This window comes from Ascaphus truei, chromosome 7, assembly GCF_040206685.1.
Source record: "Ascaphus truei isolate aAscTru1 chromosome 7, aAscTru1.hap1, whole genome shotgun sequence".
In the NCBI taxonomy this organism is placed as follows: Eukaryota; Metazoa; Chordata; class Amphibia; order Anura; family Ascaphidae; genus Ascaphus; species Ascaphus truei.
In genome coordinates this window covers 61,665,209-61,684,570 of record NC_134489.1, presented here as the reverse complement: position 1 = coordinate 61,684,570, position 19,362 = coordinate 61,665,209, and the positions used below count along the sequence as shown (strand labels likewise).

The 19,362-nt window shown below is 46.9% G+C and overlaps 1 protein-coding gene across 1 annotated transcript in view; it reads left to right on the top strand.

Annotated features, from left to right (window-relative positions):
• Window positions 1-19,362, top strand: part of SPATS2L (spermatogenesis associated serine rich 2 like) — a 33,359-nt gene that overhangs the window by 3,022 nt on the left and 10,975 nt on the right. Inside the window, exons 2-6 of the mRNA XM_075608699.1 lie at window positions 234-303; window positions 4,308-4,539; window positions 8,351-8,486; window positions 12,060-12,118; window positions 16,616-16,725. Coding sequence (XP_075464814.1) covers window positions 265-303; window positions 4,308-4,539; window positions 8,351-8,486; window positions 12,060-12,118; window positions 16,616-16,725 — 576 coding nt within the window. The 5' untranslated portion in view covers window positions 234-264. The remainder of the gene's footprint in view (window positions 1-233; window positions 304-4,307; window positions 4,540-8,350; window positions 8,487-12,059; window positions 12,119-16,615; window positions 16,726-19,362) is intronic.

Genomic DNA, 19,362 nt, shown 5'->3' with positions numbered 1-19,362 from the left:
TACAGTATTTCCATCCGCATGCCAAGCGCAGTCTATTTCCGTACACCAAAACAAATGCCATTTTTTTTGTAGCAGCTGGTACAGACAGAAACATTTCAGGCTACTATGATAGCGCACGCATGGACTACTGAAATTAAGTTGGAAACGCGCCAATTCAGTGCTAAAAGAAAGTTGTTTGCAACCCTTTGTTCAGAAGCTTCAGTATCTTCTCCTTGTGCCTCATTTTCTTGCAGTCCTGTCTGTCATCTGGATACATGAATAAGCATGGAACAAGCAGATCAGATAAAAACTATCAAAGACAAGGTAAGAACTACACTTGTGAGTTTTATTATTATTATTATTATATTTGTAATATATTTCTATAGGTAAAACAAATGCAGAATTTTCCAAGACCAAAATAACTTTTAGAGCTTGCATGATCAAAATAACACTAATTATAGTCTGAGATCAGATGCGTTGTAAGGAACCCCAACCCTCTCTAATAGCGCGTCTGAGATCAGATGCATTGTAAGGAACCCCAACCCTCTCTAATAGCGCATCTGAGATCAAATGCATTGTAAGGAACCCCAACCCTCTCTAATAGCGCATCTGAGATCAAATGCAGTGTAAGGAACCCCAATTCTCTCTAATAGTGCGTCTGAGATCAGATGCATTGTAAAGAACCCCAACCCTCTCTAATAGCATGTCTGAGATCAGATGCATTGTAAGGATCCCAACCCTCTCTAATAGCGCGTCTGAGATCAGATGCATTGTAAGGAACCCCAACCCTCTCTAATAGCGTGTCTGAGATCAGATGCATTGTAAGGAGCCCCAACCCTTTCTAATAGCGTGTCTGAGATCAGATGCATTGTAAGGAACCCCAACCCTCTCTAATAGCGCATCTGAGATCAAATGCAGTGTAAGGAACCCCAATTCTCTCTAATAGTGCGTCTGAGATCAGATGCATTGTAAAGAACCCCAACCCTCTCTAATAGCATGTCTGAGATCAGATGCATTGTAAGGATCCCAACCCTCTCTAATAGCGCGTCTGAGATCAGATGCATTGTAAGGAACCCCAACCCTCTCTAATAGCGTGTCTGAGATCAGATGCATTGTAAGGAACCCCAACCCTTTCTAATAGCGTGTCTGAGATCAGATGCATTGTAAGGAACCCCAACCCTCTCTAATAGCGCGTCTGAGATCAGATGCATTGTAAATTCTTCTGTATTTGGTACAATTTCCAAATGACCAGAAAATTGCAGAGAACCCTTTTATGGATGCCCAGGGAACCCAAGGCTTCCTAGGAAACCCGGTTGAAAAACACTTATCTATTCAGTGTAGGGAGAGACAAGCAGATATAACAAGATTATGAGTAAGAGAAGAGACTGCTGGCTGGGTATTCAAGTGCAGGAGAAGCAGGTGAAAGTGGCTTATATGTAGCAGAGGTTAGAGATGCAAAATAGACCCTTTTTTAGTCATGAAAAAAGCCGCTACTCAGGGTTCCCAGGTGATTTTCCATTTGCATGAAGTCAATGTGCACTGTAATTTCATTTAATATGCTAATTTGATCAGATTAAATAATTAGTGTACAAAAAAGCGCTAATACCAACTAATAAAAAACACACTTTGGGTGAAATGTGAATGGATAAATAAAAGTCAATCATGTAAGTATGTAATGCAAACATAAACAGACCTCTCTGGCGCTGAGGTGCAAACAGGCACGATGGGGCTATGATGGAATAAAGCTTGGATCTTTGAAATGACGTGACCACAGGAGGAGACAAAAATAACATACACACTACTATAGTGCATTACCCTGATATATAAACTGATAAGCTAGGTATGCAATGGAAAAGGAATTTAATAAACAGTAAAAAATCAAATACATCAATAAAATACACATGTGAGCACACAGACGAAGAGACCAGTTACTACGAGTCTAGAAACGCGTTGGATTGTGGCACAGCAAGGACACCGTAGTGGAAGCACAGCGTGTGACGTCATCGGGAGCAGCGGAGCGGTAGCCGATTCAGAGGAGTTGGCGCCTTGAGGCTGACACGTTGACGGAGAGCACCATCCACAGACGGGAGAAGATCTGTTTTGCGTGTGAAATTGTCCACATTGAGGCTTGAGGCCTAGCCACTTGATCTGAGTAGGTTTCCAATTTTTACCCACGGCGGAGGAGGGTGTGACACAAGTCACTAAGGTCACTACCCATCTTGGAATTATGCTGTGAGCACGTCATGTGTGCTCACATGTGTATTTTATTGATGTATTTTATTTTTTACTGTTTATTAAATTCCTTTGCCATTGCATACCTAGCTTATCAGTTTATATCTCAGGGTAATGCACTATAGTAGTGTGTATGTTATTTTTGATCTCAGGGTAATGCACTATAGTAGTGTGTATGTTATTTTTGTCTCCTTCTCCTGAGGTCACGTCATTTCAAAGATCCAAGCTTTTTTCATCATAGCCCCATCGTGCCTGTTTGCACCTCAGCGCCAGAGAGGTCTGTTAATGTTTATTTTAATTTGATTAGATAACTAGATTATCTTTATGCTGGGACTATAAATAGATATTGAAAAAAACATCAACGCACACCCTTAATTGCCTAAAAATAATTAAATTCCACCCAAACGTTAGAGAAAAAGGAATAACAAAGGGTGACCAGTGGGTGCCTCATGGAAGTGTAAACAGCCTTCCACGTATACAGGACAAACGTAGCAGACGTCATTGCACCCGTTATTGTGCGGATTCGCGTCGCTGGGGTCATGAGCTTTAATGAAGGAAGGTGAGTCTGACAAGAAGACGTTTCTTGCAGTAGATTTAATTTAATAGCTCAGCCCGCAATTAGGGTTAATAGTACAGCGCTGCCCTCGTGTGATGAAAATAGGCCCCTGGTCTAGACAAGTAATCTGTCCTAAAGGACTAGTACACATACTTTAAGAAAAACAGCTTCCTTACTTCCTTCTTGGATCAGTCTTACTCATGCATATTTAGTTTCCCCGCTCCCTCGCTTCTATCTAAAATCAGCACTTTCCTGTTAACTTGTTTCTGTGGCTTAGTGTAGGGGGCTGGGTGGTCTTGTTCCTCTTAGCAGACTTGGGGTTAGTCAAGGTAATGGTGTTGCAAAAGTCTTTATCTTGAGGGAAGGTCAGTTGTCCAAAGACCTTGTCCAATTCGTGCAAGTTTCATGTAGCTGTATTTGCCTATATCTTGATGAGATACTTTGTTTATATTCTTCAAACTAACCGTATTCTGGATTCAAACATAAACACATGCCCTGCTGGTTCATGCTTGCAGTCTCATCATTTTACTCAGTTGTAGGCCGCGATTATACTCGTGGCTTGTGCACGCGAGCGCGTGAGGTCACGCGCACGTGCCGTGCACGCGAAACATGCACTGCAGGCATCGGGAGGCGACAGGGAGACCGGGCGTGGTGACATCACGTGAGCGGTTCGCCCCCATTGGCAAAACCTCTCACGTGACCCGGCCGTTGCGCTCCAAAAACAATTTCATGTGTCTTCTCACCATTCTGTCGCTGCGTAGCTCTTTGTCGCGTGCGCGGTCGCGTGCACTATGTGCACCTCCACTGGCCACCATTAGTTTGTTCCGGTGTTCCGCACGCCGCGAGTATAATCGTAGCCGTAGGGTGGTCCATTTTGGGCGTCTTACAGTCCAAAGTCCAATGGAGCCAAGATTTGCCAAATTGTATGATTTACTAACCGTGACTCGCCAATTCTTGCCTTATCACAGGGGTGCACAAAGTGAGGGGCGCAAGATTTTTCAAGGGCGCGACGGTTGCAGAGACCCCACGCTCTTCTCCATGGCATTTAAATTAAATGCCGGGGGATCACGTGAGGCCACTGCAGTGTCTCCTACCTTGTCTTCGGCAACGCCGCATGGTCATGTGACGTGACGCATCACCATGGCAACACACATCAAATGACGGAGCGGGGTCACATGACCCCATGCGTCACTTGACGTCAGATCTTAGATAAGGGAGGGGGGTGTGAGCACAGGGACTGCCAGGCGGAGGGCACAGCGCAGAAAGTTTGCGCACCCCTGCCTTAACACACAACAAAATGAGTGCAAGCATATCTGCTCTATCTCTTGAGGCCCACGCACTCACTATCGGTTGATACTTCGCTGAAAGCTTATTCATTTGGCGACATTATTAGACCTTTGAGGCTTGGCGAATCGTTTAGAGGAGAATCAAATTTTTGGCGGGGAAGGGGGAGAAATAAATTTCTACAGTAGCAGAGAGTTAAAAAAAAGGGGAGTGAGCTCCTCACCGGCTTCCTGCTTGATCTGTGTCTCCACCTTAGGTCCATAAGCGCAGAAGAAGCCAAGCAAAATATTATTGTGAGGTTATTAACATTGAAGACAACACAACAGTGGAGAATGCAGGTGGTCTTCAGAAATCGTCCATCTCACTTCTCAATGGATGTGACAGGAGAGGCCCCCCGCAGGAGCCTGCTAAAGACCAGAGGAGGAAAAGACGTGAAGATGAAAAAAACGTCACGGGGAAACAGATGAAGGCACGTGCAGAAATTAAAGGTTAGTCCAGCCATGTACTGGAAGCCTGTCTATAATACTATTGTACTAGCAGTACAGACCATGTGCAAAATCAGGAGAGCACAATTTTTTTCCCCTGCGCACCATTGCCGGCTGGTCCCCTCTCCACGCACCCCCCCCCCCTACATTGGCTCCGGCGTTCTGGCCGTCATGACGTGATGTTGCCACGTTACACTTCCCAGAGGCATCATTCAACACCGCGTTGCCATGGAGACACGTCTCCAGATGCCGTCTGAGCCAAGGTAAGTGAAGTTTACAAAGGCCTTCACCGATTCCCCTGCATTTAATTTAAATGCCTTCAGGAAGCGCGCGGGGCCTCTGTAAACACTGCGCCCCCCGCAGGGAATCTCGTGCCCCCCAGTTTGCGCAGCCCTGTGCTAGATCATGAGTGCTCAACTCCAGCCCTGAAGCCACCCCAACAGGTCAGGTTGGCTCAATCAGTCAATCAGCTGTGATATCCTGAAAACCTGACCTGTTGGGGGGAGGCTTGAGCACTGGAGTTGAGCACCTCTGTGCTAGATTATTGGCTTTAAAGGGTCAGTACAAGATATATGTGAAAAGAGAGAGTTTAGGCCTATTTAGTAGAATACCTATTGATTTATATACATCCCAAAACGCTCATCTGTACAACACGATGGAGAGATACCCAGAAAACACAAGAGATACTTGGGAAGTAATTTGCATATTTAATTTTGGTTATTTACATATGTAAATTAGCTTACTTCCCTTTGGCCTATTTCAGGATCTCTTAGTGTTGCACACTTTTTGGGGGAGGGAGGGAGGGAGTTAAACTCTGTACAACTTGGCGAAGTATCTTGTGAAACTGCAATTTAAAAGAAAAAATAGCCTGCTATAAATGTTGCAAACGGAATTGGGATAGTTCTGTTCTTCTCTATGGTCAGTCCTTGTAGGACCAAAAGTGAACATAGTAGTGGCATATCTAAATATAGGTGATTTGCACCTTTTAAAAGAAACAGGCAAGTATCTATATATACATTTTTCTAAGGATGTCTGAACAGCCCTCTGTGATACACCGAATGGCCTGTCACTCACCCAGAGACAGCCAATAAGACTGCACATCTCTCGCTCTCTCTGTGTTAGACTGAGTGGCCTCTCAATCACCCAGGAAACACTGGACGAAGGGAATTTTAATGGCAGTGAGGTGCAGAGGGAGAGGGACAGCTGTTACTGTCCTAAGTAATGTAATCTATATATCTATACTAGCTGATATACCCGGCGCTGCCCGGGATTTAATGTTGTGGCTCCCCCTCTCTCTCCCTTCCACTGTCTCCCCCCACTCTTTCTTCCCCGTTCACAGCAATATGCCCCCCCCCCTTCAAAGCTCCGTTACCCCCCCTGTTCACAGCTCTGGTCCCTCCCCCCCAGTTCACATCTCCGATCCCTCCCCCTCTGTTGCCAGCTGTGATTCCCCCTGTGTATTTGTCAGCTGACCTGACTGAGGGGGGAAGTGTGTGAGTCAGGACTTTGACTGAGTGGGTGACTTTGACTGAGTGGGTGACTTTGACTGAGTGGGTGAGTGACTGACTGATTGGGTGGGTGACTGACTGGGTGACTGACTGGGTGGGTGGGAGACTTACCTTGACAGTGTGGGTGGTGGTTCCTGGCGGCAGACGGTTCCCCTCCTGGCCCTGATATCTCCGTGGCATCTGCCTGGGGCAGGAGGTGGGGTCGGGAAGTTGGCGGGGGGGGGCAAGAGTGGCAGGCTGGGGCAGGAGGGCCGCGCCACGCTTCCCCTCTGTTCCTCTTTGGGAGTGAGGGGGGAGGAGCGTGGAGTTGGCGGCTGGTTTAGGAGGGCCGCGCTTCCCCTCCGTTCCTCATTGGGAGCAAGGGGGGAGGAGCCTGAAGTTGGCGGCTGGGCCAGGAGGGCCGCGCCGCGCTTCCCCTCCGTCTGGGAGCCGGTTGGGAGCGAAGGGGGAGGAGCTTGAAGTTGGCGGCTGGGGCAGGAGGGCCGCGCCGCGCTTCCCCTCCGTCCGGGAGCCGGTGCAGGGCGGCGCACGTGAGGGTGAGTGTGATGGGGAGTGATTTGGGGGGGGAGCTGGCTGAAGAGGACAGAGAGAGAGTGTGAGTGTGTGTGTGTGTGTGTGTGTGTGTCAGTCAGTCGGGTGAGGCCGAGGGGGAAGAGAGTGGCAGTTGGGTGACGTCATAGAGCCACCAATCTGATTGGCCAGAGGCTGAGGACCAATCAGATTCACCACATCTAGCACCAACCATACAAATTTCAAATTTATATATTAAGATTTCTCTACGGATGTCTGCACATCCCTCTGTGATAGGCTGAACGGCCCGACACTCACCCAGGGTCAGCCAGTGAGGTTGCACATCCCTCCCCCACTGTGATAGGTTGAGTGGACTGTCACTGTCCCAGGGACAGCCAGTGAGGTGTCACATCCTGTGCAATGAGACTGCGTGCTGTCTTAAGTGTTTCACATATGAAGTGTCTGTGAAGTTAAAATTAGAGTTGAATTGGAGGTGAATAGAAGAACTGGACTTTGCACTTCAACAGGGATTTCCTTTCGTATTGTCTGACTTTGCTGCACTTATTGTATTATTATAATTCCCTGTACTGTGTTGTCTTTGTAAAGCGCTGAGTACACTGTTGGCGCTATATAAATAAACATATACATACATGCATCCCCCTCTGTGATAGACTGAGCGGCCTCTCAGGAAACAGGACCCAGGAAACACTGGGGTAGGGGATTTTACTGGCAGTTGAGACAGCAAGGCGAGGAGGAGACAGATGAGATGAGTAGGAAAGGGAGTGTAGTATGCACAGAGAGGAACAGACAAAGTAAGGCAGGGAGTGCACAGAGAAAGGAGGAAAGATTGTAAAGAGGGGAGAGGAGACAGACAGCAGAGAGCAGTGTGCACATGGGGAGTAAAGACAGCAAGGTGAGTAAGAGGAGGAAACAGAGAGACAGCAAGAAGAGGAGGAGACAGATGAATTGAATAGGAGAGGAGGGAGTGTAGTATGAACAGAGATGAGCAGATACAGTAAAGCAGAGAGTGCAAAGAGGGGAGGAGACAGTGCAAAGAGGAGCAGGGCATGATGGAGGAGGGAGGGGAGGAAAGACAGCAAGGAGGGGAGAGGAGACAGAGACAGTGGAGAACAGTATGCACATAAGGGAGGAAAGACAGCAAGGCGAGTAGGAGGAAGAAACAGAGAGACAGCAAGGAATGGAGGCGACAGAAGAGGAGGGAGTGTAGTGTGCACAGAGAGCAGATACAGTAAGGCAGGGAGTGCAAAGAAGGGAGGAGAGAGTACAAAGAGGAGCAGGCCATGATAGAGAGTCAGATGATATGTGGTAGGGAATTCCAGAGACAATGAGCAGCACGGGAGAGACGTCTTGCAGGTGGGAGGCAGAGGAGGTAATAAGGCAGGAGGAAAGGCGGATGTCGTGGGCAGAACGTAGGGTGCATTTAGGGATGAAGCCTGAGATGTATGGGGGAGGCAGCCTCGTTGAGAGCTTTCTAAGTCATTACTAGGGATTTAAATGTAATTCTAGAGAATATGGGAAGCCAGTGTAGGGATTTGCATAGAAGATTATTAGCCTGGTGAAATGTTCCATCGTGTCCGAACCTTCCTTCCTTCAACAGGGTCTCGAATTTGGGGGCGGGGAAATGCACACAATTTGGCAAATGCATTTTGAACAGTTTCACACATCTCTAACTCTAAGTTGTGCTGTCCTATCAGAGTAATGCGTTGCAGACCTCTTGGGCAGTTAAGCTTTTAGGTCCTGTGTGCAAACCTCTGTTCTCTGGGTGTATCTCTTAGGTTTGAACACGGAGAAGTCTGCAAAGGACCTGCAGCGCTGCACAGTCTCACTAAATAGATACCGCGTGATGATTAAAGAGGAGATGGAAAATTCCATAAGGAACATCAAAGCTACTTTTGCTGAGCTACACAAGAGGTCAGTATAAAAAGAGGCAAAAATAGGCATGATTCTAAAATATGTATGTGCATATATATTTATCAAGTTCATTTATATTGAGTATGGTGGATATTTCCTCTAAATTGGTTGCAGGTCCCACTGGCTGTGAATAGGTTAAAACACATAAACTTAATGGTACAATCCCCCCCCTCCCCCCATCTTGAATCCCAGTTTGGTCTTCTTTATTAAAAGAAGCTGACCATTTAATCGGCAGCTCACAGACAACCTGGGATCAAACAAGATGGCGGAAGCAGGAAGTAGTCTTTCCATAATTTTGATTTACTTAAAGATTCCATCAAATTAAGTAGCCCAAATAGTTACCCTACATTTTCTTTAGAAATGGGCCTGTGGCGTAATTTATATTTATATTTTTAATAAAGCGAGTTGGGTAAATCGCCGGTTTATTGGCAAAATGGCCTATTTTTCAGCCTTCCATACTGTGAAGTTATCCGTCTTGCTGCTGGCCTCTATGCAGCAAAAGGGTTAAACAGACTCATTCATCAGTTTACAGAGAGTGTCAGACCTCCGTCGCCCATTGGCACTTACATGTGTCCTGCCGCCTCCTTGGTGCCGCCCTCCATCTCGCGCGGACGTCATCGTGACGGCGCATGGTATCGCGTTGCTATGGTAACACGATGTCATTCGGTTCGTCCCCGGTGTCATTTGACGCTGGGATTCCAAAGGAGAGGGAGAGCAGCACCAAGGAGGCAGCAGGACACATGTATGTGCATTCCCATTAGGCCCGATAGCCCCAAGAGCGCGGAAAATGCATATGGGGGCGGAAATTTTTGCCGCCCCAAAATATTGCCGCCCTAGGCCCAGGCCTAATGGGAAATCTGCTCCGGGACCTTTTATTCTGCTGCTCTCCCTTCACCCTGCCCCGGTTGTATCTTAACAGTACAGTATGTTATATGACTCTGTTCTGTTATTTTTCCCACTCACTTATGGTTTGAGCGGCTGTTGAATTAAACGTGCTCGGTGTGAGGGTGGTGCTGGGAAATCATTTTTCCTGGAGTTCTCTTTGAGTGAATTCCTTCTGCAAAGCACTTTGGCCCAGATCCGTTAAGACGAACCATGTATCTTCAGATGACAACACAACGTAAAGCCATGTTTTCTAGCGTAACAAGTATAGCGTTAAACTCCATTAAGGGTAACGCGGGGACATAACGTTACGTTATTACTGTCAGGCCTAAACTTGACTGTCCTGGAACAGGATTCCATATTTCTCTGCCTCCCTTTGCAGCTCATAGGATTCATGTCTCCCTAGTTTAGCTGCCTGTTATTTTCCCTGTCCCAGCAGCTAGTTGCATGTGAAAAGGCAACATTATTGTTACATGTTGTTTACACAGCCCTAGTCAGTGTTGGTTGCCTGCAACCTCCTATTCTCCTAGCTGAGAATGGGCTATTCTGCCCTCCCCCCTGTTTTGCTGACAGTCTGTTCTAAGACTATTCCTGTTACCCAGATTCCCCCACACTTCCTTTTCATTCCTGACTCTGGCTGAGTGAGTACCTTCATGTTACACTCCTATGGCAAGGCCATCTCTTTTTTACCTGTCCTTAACTACAAACTCACAACTACATTACATCCACAAGTGCCTGTATTTACTGCTGCTTTCCTAATAAAGTGAAGAAAATATTGCAGGACTTGGTGTGCTTGGGAAAGAGGGCTGAGTTAAAGCTATCTGGGGCTATTCATACATCACACGTGACCCTGGCTTCAGAATATTGACGTTACTCCCATCCAAACCCTGAAAAAGGGCCTTAGTGGTGTCTGGATGGGTAACGCCACAGTTTAAATAACATTGTGTTATTTCTCAGCTTTGTTTCCCTCTCCTCTCTCCACTTCAGCAAATGCCCTAGATAAGGATCAGCCTATCGCCAAGATGGGTTTAATGTCACGTTATTGAAAGATGATGCAACGTTGTGCTACAATGCAAAAAAAGAAGTGACATTAAGCCTATGCTAATGTAGATTAGACAATTGCATATAATTAGTTTTGAGGATACCATCTTAACTCAGGGAACATAACATATATTCCTGTAGGGGCAATCAAAGTAAATTTATTCCAGTCACGTGTTAAAAGGAGTCTCATCTGGGTGATTTATGCCTTTTTACCCAAATCTGACATGTATCAGTATTTTTCATGTAATTTTTAAAGTTAACCTTGGGAGGGGTTGGATTTCCTCTGGCTGCTCCCTTCTGTGTGATGTAACTGAGTGATGTCACAATGTGATGTCATTGTGTGATCTGCGAGTGCTTGTAAAGCCAGAGTCCCCCCTCCCCTTTTCTTTATTGGTTCTCTGATAAGGACAGGGTGGGATAAGGATAAAGAAAACACTTGATTGACAATACTGAGACATACACACCTGGTTTCTCCCACGCCTCCCTGCCATCTCTTCCTCTGTAAATTGTGTTAACCCTCTCATTTTAATATTGACTAACCTTGAAACTCGCCCCACAAACAAAGCATCCCAATAGCCTGCACTCATGGCTATTCACCCACACTCAGTCACTCCTACAACCCATTGTGGCCAAGCACTGCCATCTACAGCACTTAATCCCTCACCTGCTGTCTCTGTAAGGAGTAGAAGTGCAGGGGTGGGGTCGACGGCAATCTGTGTGGAGCGGGCAGGGCTGCTGACAGCTTACCCTTGGCCCAGGACTATAGTTTCTACATGGGCCCCAGTGTCGGCCACACTGTAAACTCCCCATCTTTCTCTTTCATCCCCACCCCTCTCTTTCTCTCACCTCTTCACTCTCACCCCCGTTTATTTCTCTCTCACCCTCCTCCCATGCATCTCTTTCCCCCCCACTCACTGTCCCTCACTCTCCACCCCTCTGTCTCTCAATCTCGCCACCTCTCACTCACTCTTCCCCCACCTCAATCACCCCCCTCAAAATTTCTCTCACCTCACTCTTAATTTCTCCCCCTCTTTACAATCCTCCCCCTCACAACTCCTCAGCCCCCCGAACACACAATTATCTCCCCCTCATTCATAATTTCCCCCAATCCTCACAATTTTACCCTCTCCCCTCACAATCTTACCCCCTCCCCACTCTCCCCATACAATTTTACCTTGGGGGTGCAGTGCAACAGGATCCTCCAGTGATTAGCCTCTTCTAACGCCAGCCCGCACATCCGCGCCGGAAGTTGGTCCTGCCCGTAAATCAGGTCCATCTTCCCCATCTGCCACGAGGTCCCAGCTCCCGTCCGGAACCAGCATAAGAAGCTGGTTCCCAAAGGTTTACCTGGGCTCACTCAAATGCAGTCGAGGGCCACTTGATGGATCATGGGCCACGGGTTGGCCACCCCTTCTTTAGATGAATGTCATTTCATGCTCATTTTTACCTGCTGATATTATTAGACATTGATTTATAGGGAAAGGTATTGTACTTCCATCACTAATGTTTAGCTCTTGAGGTGTTTTACAAACTTTTAAACCCCAGTTAATATCATTGGCCACAAAGGGAAACTTAGAAATGTAAATGTTAAAATGTCTTGTTTCCTTGCTCTCAGTGTACACATACTGCACTCATCCTCTTTCTTTTCAGCATCATAGACAGAGAAGCAGAGCTAACTTCAGAAGTGGAGAAAGTTAAGGGTGAAGCTTGTAAGTAAACAGCCCCAGTGTCTATGTATCAAGGTAGAATAGCAAACACAACCAATTGTCCCAAGAATCAGGCAGCTCACCCAGCATACACAGATACACGCACCATGCACACATGTATACACCCAGCATACACAGATACACGCACCATACACACATGCATACACATATACACGCACCATACACAGATACAGGCACCATACACAAGTGCATATACCATATAATAAGCAAGCCCCATTGTAGAGGGAGAGGGGGGTTGGCCCGGTATTAAAAGGGTTGCACCCCATATGGCCACCCCCTGACCTCACCAGGGAAGCAAGGGGTTAACTGGACTGCGGTCCAGGAATGTGGTTTACACCTTGTCATGTCATGAAAAATGTATGTTCCCCTGTTCCTATGTTTCATTATAATCCTGTATTTTAATGTTTTAAAGTGCATTTCTGTATCTCCAGTTCTGGAGGTCGCAGAGAGTTGATATTTGGCCAATGTGTGGAGTCACTGTAGGCATTAAGAACTGGCAAATTTCGACCCACTGAGTCCACCAAAATGGAACTTATTAATATGTGTAGATATTAAAGTATATATGTATGGTATTTTGGATCTGCTCTGAAAATGCAGACCATCTGCTATGCTAATAGGTCATGAAGGGCAGCCGGCTGATTGAGCCTAAGCACTGTGATCAAAAGTTAACTGCCCGGATTGTTTACACTAAGTACTAATCAACAGACCAAGTACTAATCAACAGACTCTGACACTCTAATTGTTACCTGAGGGTGGAGAATAATCAAACTGCAGTGGTTTGTAAGTGTTATGTCTACACCTACAAACAATGCAGATACTTCATTTGGTAAACTGGTCGTCGCCCCTGATTTAATTATGGGGCTACCCATAGAGTCCCAGTACACAAGGGCTAATTAGCTGGGGGGCATGGGTTAATCTGTGTCTCCACATTAGGGATTGGATACAGATAATTGTTCACCAATAGTCTGTATTCAATGTTAAGAATAGGGTTACACAGGTATATAATCTGTGTCAACCCTACAGTTTTTAGTTAGTTGTGCTTCTGATTCCACCTGGAATGTCACCGGATTGCTGGAGAATTGCTAGCTGATACTTTTCCATCCCCCAACCCTAAGTAAGTGTTACCTTCTTGCCTGTTAATTGTACTATATTGCTGTGTTCGCCTTTTTTAAGGAATAAATATATTTTATTATATCTAAGCCTCGTTCAGTTCAACCCAGATATTTGGTGTTCATTATATCTTGTCATAAGCTACCGTGACACCCATACACATACAGATACACTGTAAACACGCAAATCAGATATACATATGTACACACATCAGGTACACATACCACACATGTACAGAGACCATATACACACCAGATGCATGCAATGTGCATGAGCAAACACACAATGTATGTCCCCATCACACACATCCCACATGCACTGTCTGCCACACATACACACACACCATGCATGCTTTACATATAGAGCGCACACACTCAACATATATGCACCATATACATACAGATGTGACACACTTGATTGCACCCACAAGCGCGTTGCAGTAGGGGCGATAATGCTTTAGTCCCACTGCAACATACCAATTGGAATAATAACGTGTGCTACATCTATACATGCAGTACACCATACATGCAAAATAAATGCATGCACAATGCATATATATATATATATATATATATATATATATATATATATATATATATATGCAATGTACATCCACTCATGCACAATGCATGCACTACTAGTTTGAGAAAGGACCGTGTAGCTCCGAAACGTACGTTGCTTCTAGGGTTTACGTTGTTTGCCCTATGTTTCAATACATTTATTTCATCATCTGGAGAGTGCTGCGGACACTTTTTTTGCTGTATATTTTCTGGACTGTTAAGTATACTTTCTCCTATTTTTTATATATTTTGGCGTGTTTGAGTGCACCCAGCATTTTTGTGTTATATATATATATATATATATATATATATATATATATATATATATATATATATATATAAAAATACAATTTATTAAAGGACCCCCAATATTATTGTAGGGTGTAAAGACAGAAACACTTAAAACATGTAATCAACAGACCATTGCCTGTGAATCAGAAAAATATGTGCATATTCGCAACTACTCTTACTGCCGCTCTCTAACTCCTCCTCCTCTTGCCACTCCCCAACTTCTCCTCCTACTGCCGCTCCACAACACTTCCTACTGCCACTCCCCAACTCCTCCTCCTGCCGCTCCCCAACTCCTCCTCCTCCCGCTCCTTAACTCCTCCTCCTACTGCCGCTCTGCAACTCCTCCTCCCGCCGCTCCCCAACTTCTCCTCCTCCCGCTCCTTAACTCCTCCTCCTCCTGCCGCTCCCCAACACCTCCTCCTGCCGCTCCCCAACTCCTCCTCCTGCCGCTCTCTAACTCCTCCTCCTGACGCTCCCGAACTCCTCCTCCTGACGCTCCGCAACTCCTCCTCCTGACGCACCGCAACTCTTCCTACTGACGTTCCACAACTCTTCCTACTGCCGCTCCCCAACTCTTCCTACTGCCGCTCCCCAACTCCTCTTCCTGCCGCTCCCCAACTCCTCTTCCTGCCGCTCCCCAACTCCTCCTCCTGCCGGTCTTCAACTCCTCCTCCTGCCGGTCTCCAACTCCTCCTCCTGCCGCTCCCCAACTTCTCCTCCTCCCGCTCCTTAACTCCTCCTCCTCCTACCGCTACCCAACTCCTCCTCCTGCCGCTCCCCAGCTCCTCCTACTGCCGCTTGCTAACTCCTCCTCCTGCCGCTCCCCAACTCCTCCTCCTGCCGCTCCCCAACTCCTCCTCCTGATGCTCCGCAACTCCTCCTCCTGACGCTCCGCAACTCTTCCTACTGCCGCTCCCCAACTCCTCCTACTGCCGCTCCCCAACTCCTCCTACTGCCGCTCCCCAACTCCTCCTACTGCTGCTCCCCAACTCCTTCTACTGCCACTCCCCAACTCCTCCTACTGCCGCTCCCCAACTCCTCCTACTGCTGATCCCCAACTCTTTCTACTGCTGCTCCCTAACTCCTCCTACTGCCGCTCCCCAACTTCTCCTCCTCCTGCTGCTCCCCAACTCCTCCTCCTGCCGCTCCCCAACTCCTCCTCCTGCCGCTCCCCAACTCCTCCTCCTGCCGCTCCCCAACTCCTCCTACTGATGCTCTCCAACTCCTCCTACTGCCACTCTCCAACTCCTCCTGCCGCTCTCCAACACCACCTCCTGCCGCTCCCCAACTCCTCCTACTGCCGCTCCCCAACTCCTCCTACTGCCGGTCTCCAACTCCTCCTACTGCCGGTCTCCAACTCCTCCTACTGCCGCTCCCCAACTCCTCCTACTGCCACTCCCCAACTTCTCCTCCACCTGCCGCTCCCCAACTCCTCCTCCTGCTCCCTAACTCCTCCTCCTGCCGCTCCCCAACTCATCCTACTGACGCTCTCCAACTCCTCCTACTGCCACTCTCCAACACCTCCTCCTGTCGCTCTCCAACACCTCCTCCTGCCGCTCCCCAACTCCTCCTACTGACGCTCTCCAACTCCTCCTACTGACGCTCTCCAACTCCTCCTACTGCCGCTCTCCAACTCCTCCTGCCGCTCCCCAATTCCTCCTACTGACGCTCCCCAACTCTTCCTACTGATGCTCTCCAACTCCTCCTACTGCCGCTCTCCAACTCCTCCTACTGATGCTCTCCAACTCCTCCTACTGCCGCTCTCCAACTCCTCCTACTGACGCTCTCCAACTCCTCCTACTGACGCTCTCCAACTCCTCCTACTGACGCTCTCCAACTCCTCCTACTGCCGCTCTCCAACTCCTCCTGCCGCTCCCCAATTCCTCCTACTGACGCTCCCCAACTCTTCCTACTGATGCTCTCCAACTCTTCCTACTGATGCTCTCCAACTCCTCCTACTGATGCTCTCCAACTCCTCCTACTGCCGCTCTCCAACTCCTCCTCCCCCTTGTACGACAGATCGTACAGGTTTGTGAAATAAATCATAATAATAATGTTTGTTTCTTGTATAGTACTGACAGTGTACGCAGCACTGTACATAGAAGTTTTGCAGGCAAGAGTCCCTGCCCCGTATAGCTTACAATCAATTTTTTGGGTCCCTCGGACACCAGGAGTTAAAGTGACTTCCCCAAGGTCACAAGGAGCTGAAACCAAGATTTGAACCAGGCTCCCCTGCTTCAAATTCAGTGTTGTTGTTTTCAGAGACCGTGCCTTTACATTGCATAAACTCGAGAATCCTTTTAAAATGACATTTTCAGTGTAACGTCACAATGTTTGATCTCCCATTCATTGGCTTGATTTCCGAAAATACAGGGAACAAATATGTTCTTATTTTGGAAATGAAGGGGGAATGGTAGTGGTGGAAGCTCCCAGTGCACAAAACTAATTAGGAACCACTGAGGGGGATCATAGGGACTATAGCTCTCTCATTAACAAGACATTCTTTATCTACATCCAGTGGAAACCCTGATGTCCAGGCAGAATCAGGCACAAGAGTTGAAGAGACTGGCAGAGCTCTCCTGTCACATGGCTGGAGTGCAGCTGTCAGAGCTCAGAGTCCAAATTAAGGTTTGTACATTGGTATTATTATTAACGTTTATTTGTAAAGCGCCAACGTATTCCGCAGCGCGGTACAATGAGGGTACAAAGATTTGATAATCACATAAACAGAGTTATATAAATAAGGATGAACATGCACAAACAGATACAGAGAGATAATGAGGGCCCCTGCCACGTCAGAGTTTACAATCTAAAGGGAATGAGGCACAATGTTAAAACAGAAGGTAAAGTGGCTGCTCATTGTTGGATGGAGTATACATCAGGTTGGAGTGTGGTCCAGCCCGACAGCTGATCCCACTAAGGTTTGAGGGTGAGGATGTTCGGTGGTGTTACATAACGTGGAGATTGTTCTAACTGCACAGGCTGGGACCTATGGGGTTGGAGTGGGGGAGTTGTATGTTAGGGTTATGCCAGATAGGTTTCCTTGAAAAGGTGAGTTTTCAGGAAGTTTTTAAAAGTCTGAATATTTGGGGAGAGTCTGATGGTACAGTACATGGTAGGGAAATTCCAGAGAGGGGTGGGCAGAATGAGAGAAGTCCTGTAGGTGAGAGTGAGAGGAGGTAGAAAAGCTAATGTCGTTGGAGGAACGTAGGGTTGTTTAGGGATATATTTGGGTTTGCGGGCTGAGGTGTACGAGGGACAGCTTCGTTGTGAGCTTTGTAAGTCAGCGCTAGGGTTTTAAATTTGATTCTGGAGGATATGGGAAGCCAGGGTAGGGATTTGCGTAATGGAGCAGCAGAGGTGGAACAGTCAGTGAAGTAGATTAAGAACACCAGAAAGGATTGGCGGACAGCCAGGTAAGCCCAAAAAGCACTTGCAACTCACCGGGTGGGAACGGAATTTAAAATATTTATTGAAACTACATAAAAAACATCTAGGGGACACAAAACAGGGGGGTTCTCCTCCCACGCGTTTCACGCTGTCATAATACTCCTTGAGAAAGCGCTACGACAGCGTGAAACACGTGGGAGGAGAACCCCCCTGTTTTGTTTTGTGTCCCCTAGATGTTTTTTATGTAGTTTCATAAATATTTTTAATTCCGTTCCCACCCGGTGAGTTGCGAATGCTTTTTGGCTTACCTGGCTGTTCGCCAATCCTTTCTGGCGTTCTTCCGGTCTCTTCCCATCCTGATTGGACGGACCCGCAGCAGCAGGTGCAGGGTCAGAGGTCTGCGGACTTTGGTTGCACGCAGCTCGGAGGGACGGCGTGGGAGAATCAGCGCTCCGTGCACCACGCTGGGACCAAGAAGAAACGGGAACAGACCGCGACATAGAGCAGGACCGAAGAGGTAATTCATGAGTTATACTTTTCCTCTTTGGGCTATTACCTACCAGCAGTCTACACTGAATATACAAACTCTAGCCCTTGTCATTCGGGTCCTTCACCTCCACACAGAGCAACCATTAACACTATACCTGCATTTTAACGCTGCTGCTAAGCTTTTTGATTTTGGACAATATTCTCTTTGAACAAATTTGTTTGTTCATTAATACCAGTTGTCTTATAGAGCTGTGAATGGTCTGTTCTGTTATTAGTGAAGTAGATTAGTCTGGCAGCAGCATTTTGGGTGGATTGGAGTTGGGACAGGCGGACAACGGGAATGTCAACTAGGAGATGGTTGCAGTAGTCGGGATCGGCGGACAAGATAAGGTGAGTGAATTAGGATTTTAGTTGCATCATGACTCAGAAAAGGGTGGATCTTGGCAATATTTTGGAGGTGGAGATGGCAGGACTTCATGAGGCGACTGAATGTGAGGAATAAAGGAGAGATGAGGGTCAAAGATGACCCCTAGACAGCGGGGATTGAAGTGTTGATGAGATTGTGGTGTTATTGACAGTGAGAGAGTTTGGGTGTATGGGTGGCTATGGAAGCGGGAAAAAGTATTAGTTCTGTTTTGGAAATGTTAAGCTCCAGGTAAAGGTGGGAAATCCAGGAAGAGAGTGCAGAGAGACAGTTGTTGACATGGGGACTGGCAGGGAGGTGTGGGGGGGGGGGGGGGGGGAAGAGGTCAGGGGAGGAGAGAAAAAATTGGGTGTCATCGAAGTTAGATTCTTATCCAATGTATTTCTGTCGGGTAAAGCCTTTCAATACAGAAGTAGGGTTTCTGTCTTGCTCTCATTTGCAACATAATTATGCCCCTTTACAAAGCATTAGTAAGACCACACCTTGAATATGGAGTACAATTTTGAGCACCAATGCTAAGAAAAGACTTTATGGAACTAGAGAGAGTGCAGAGAAAAGCCACCAAATTAATAAAGGGGATGGACAATCTAACTTATGAGGAGAGGCTAGCTAAATTAGATTTATTTACATTAGAAAAGAGGCATCTAAGAGGGGATATGATAACTATATACAAATATATTCAGGGACAATACAAGGAGCTTTCAAAAAGAACTATTCATCCCACGGGCAGTCACAAAGGACTCAGGGCCATCCCTTAAGGTTGGAGGAAAGGAAAATTTCACCAGCAACAAAGGAAAGGGTTCTTTACAGTAAGCGGCAGTTAAAATGTGGAAGTCATTACCCAATGGAGACTGAGAAGGCAGATACAATAGATTTGTTCAAAAAAAGGTTGGACATCTTTTTAGATGGGAAAGGGTATACAGGGATATACCAAATAGAGTATACATGGGAGAGGATGTTGA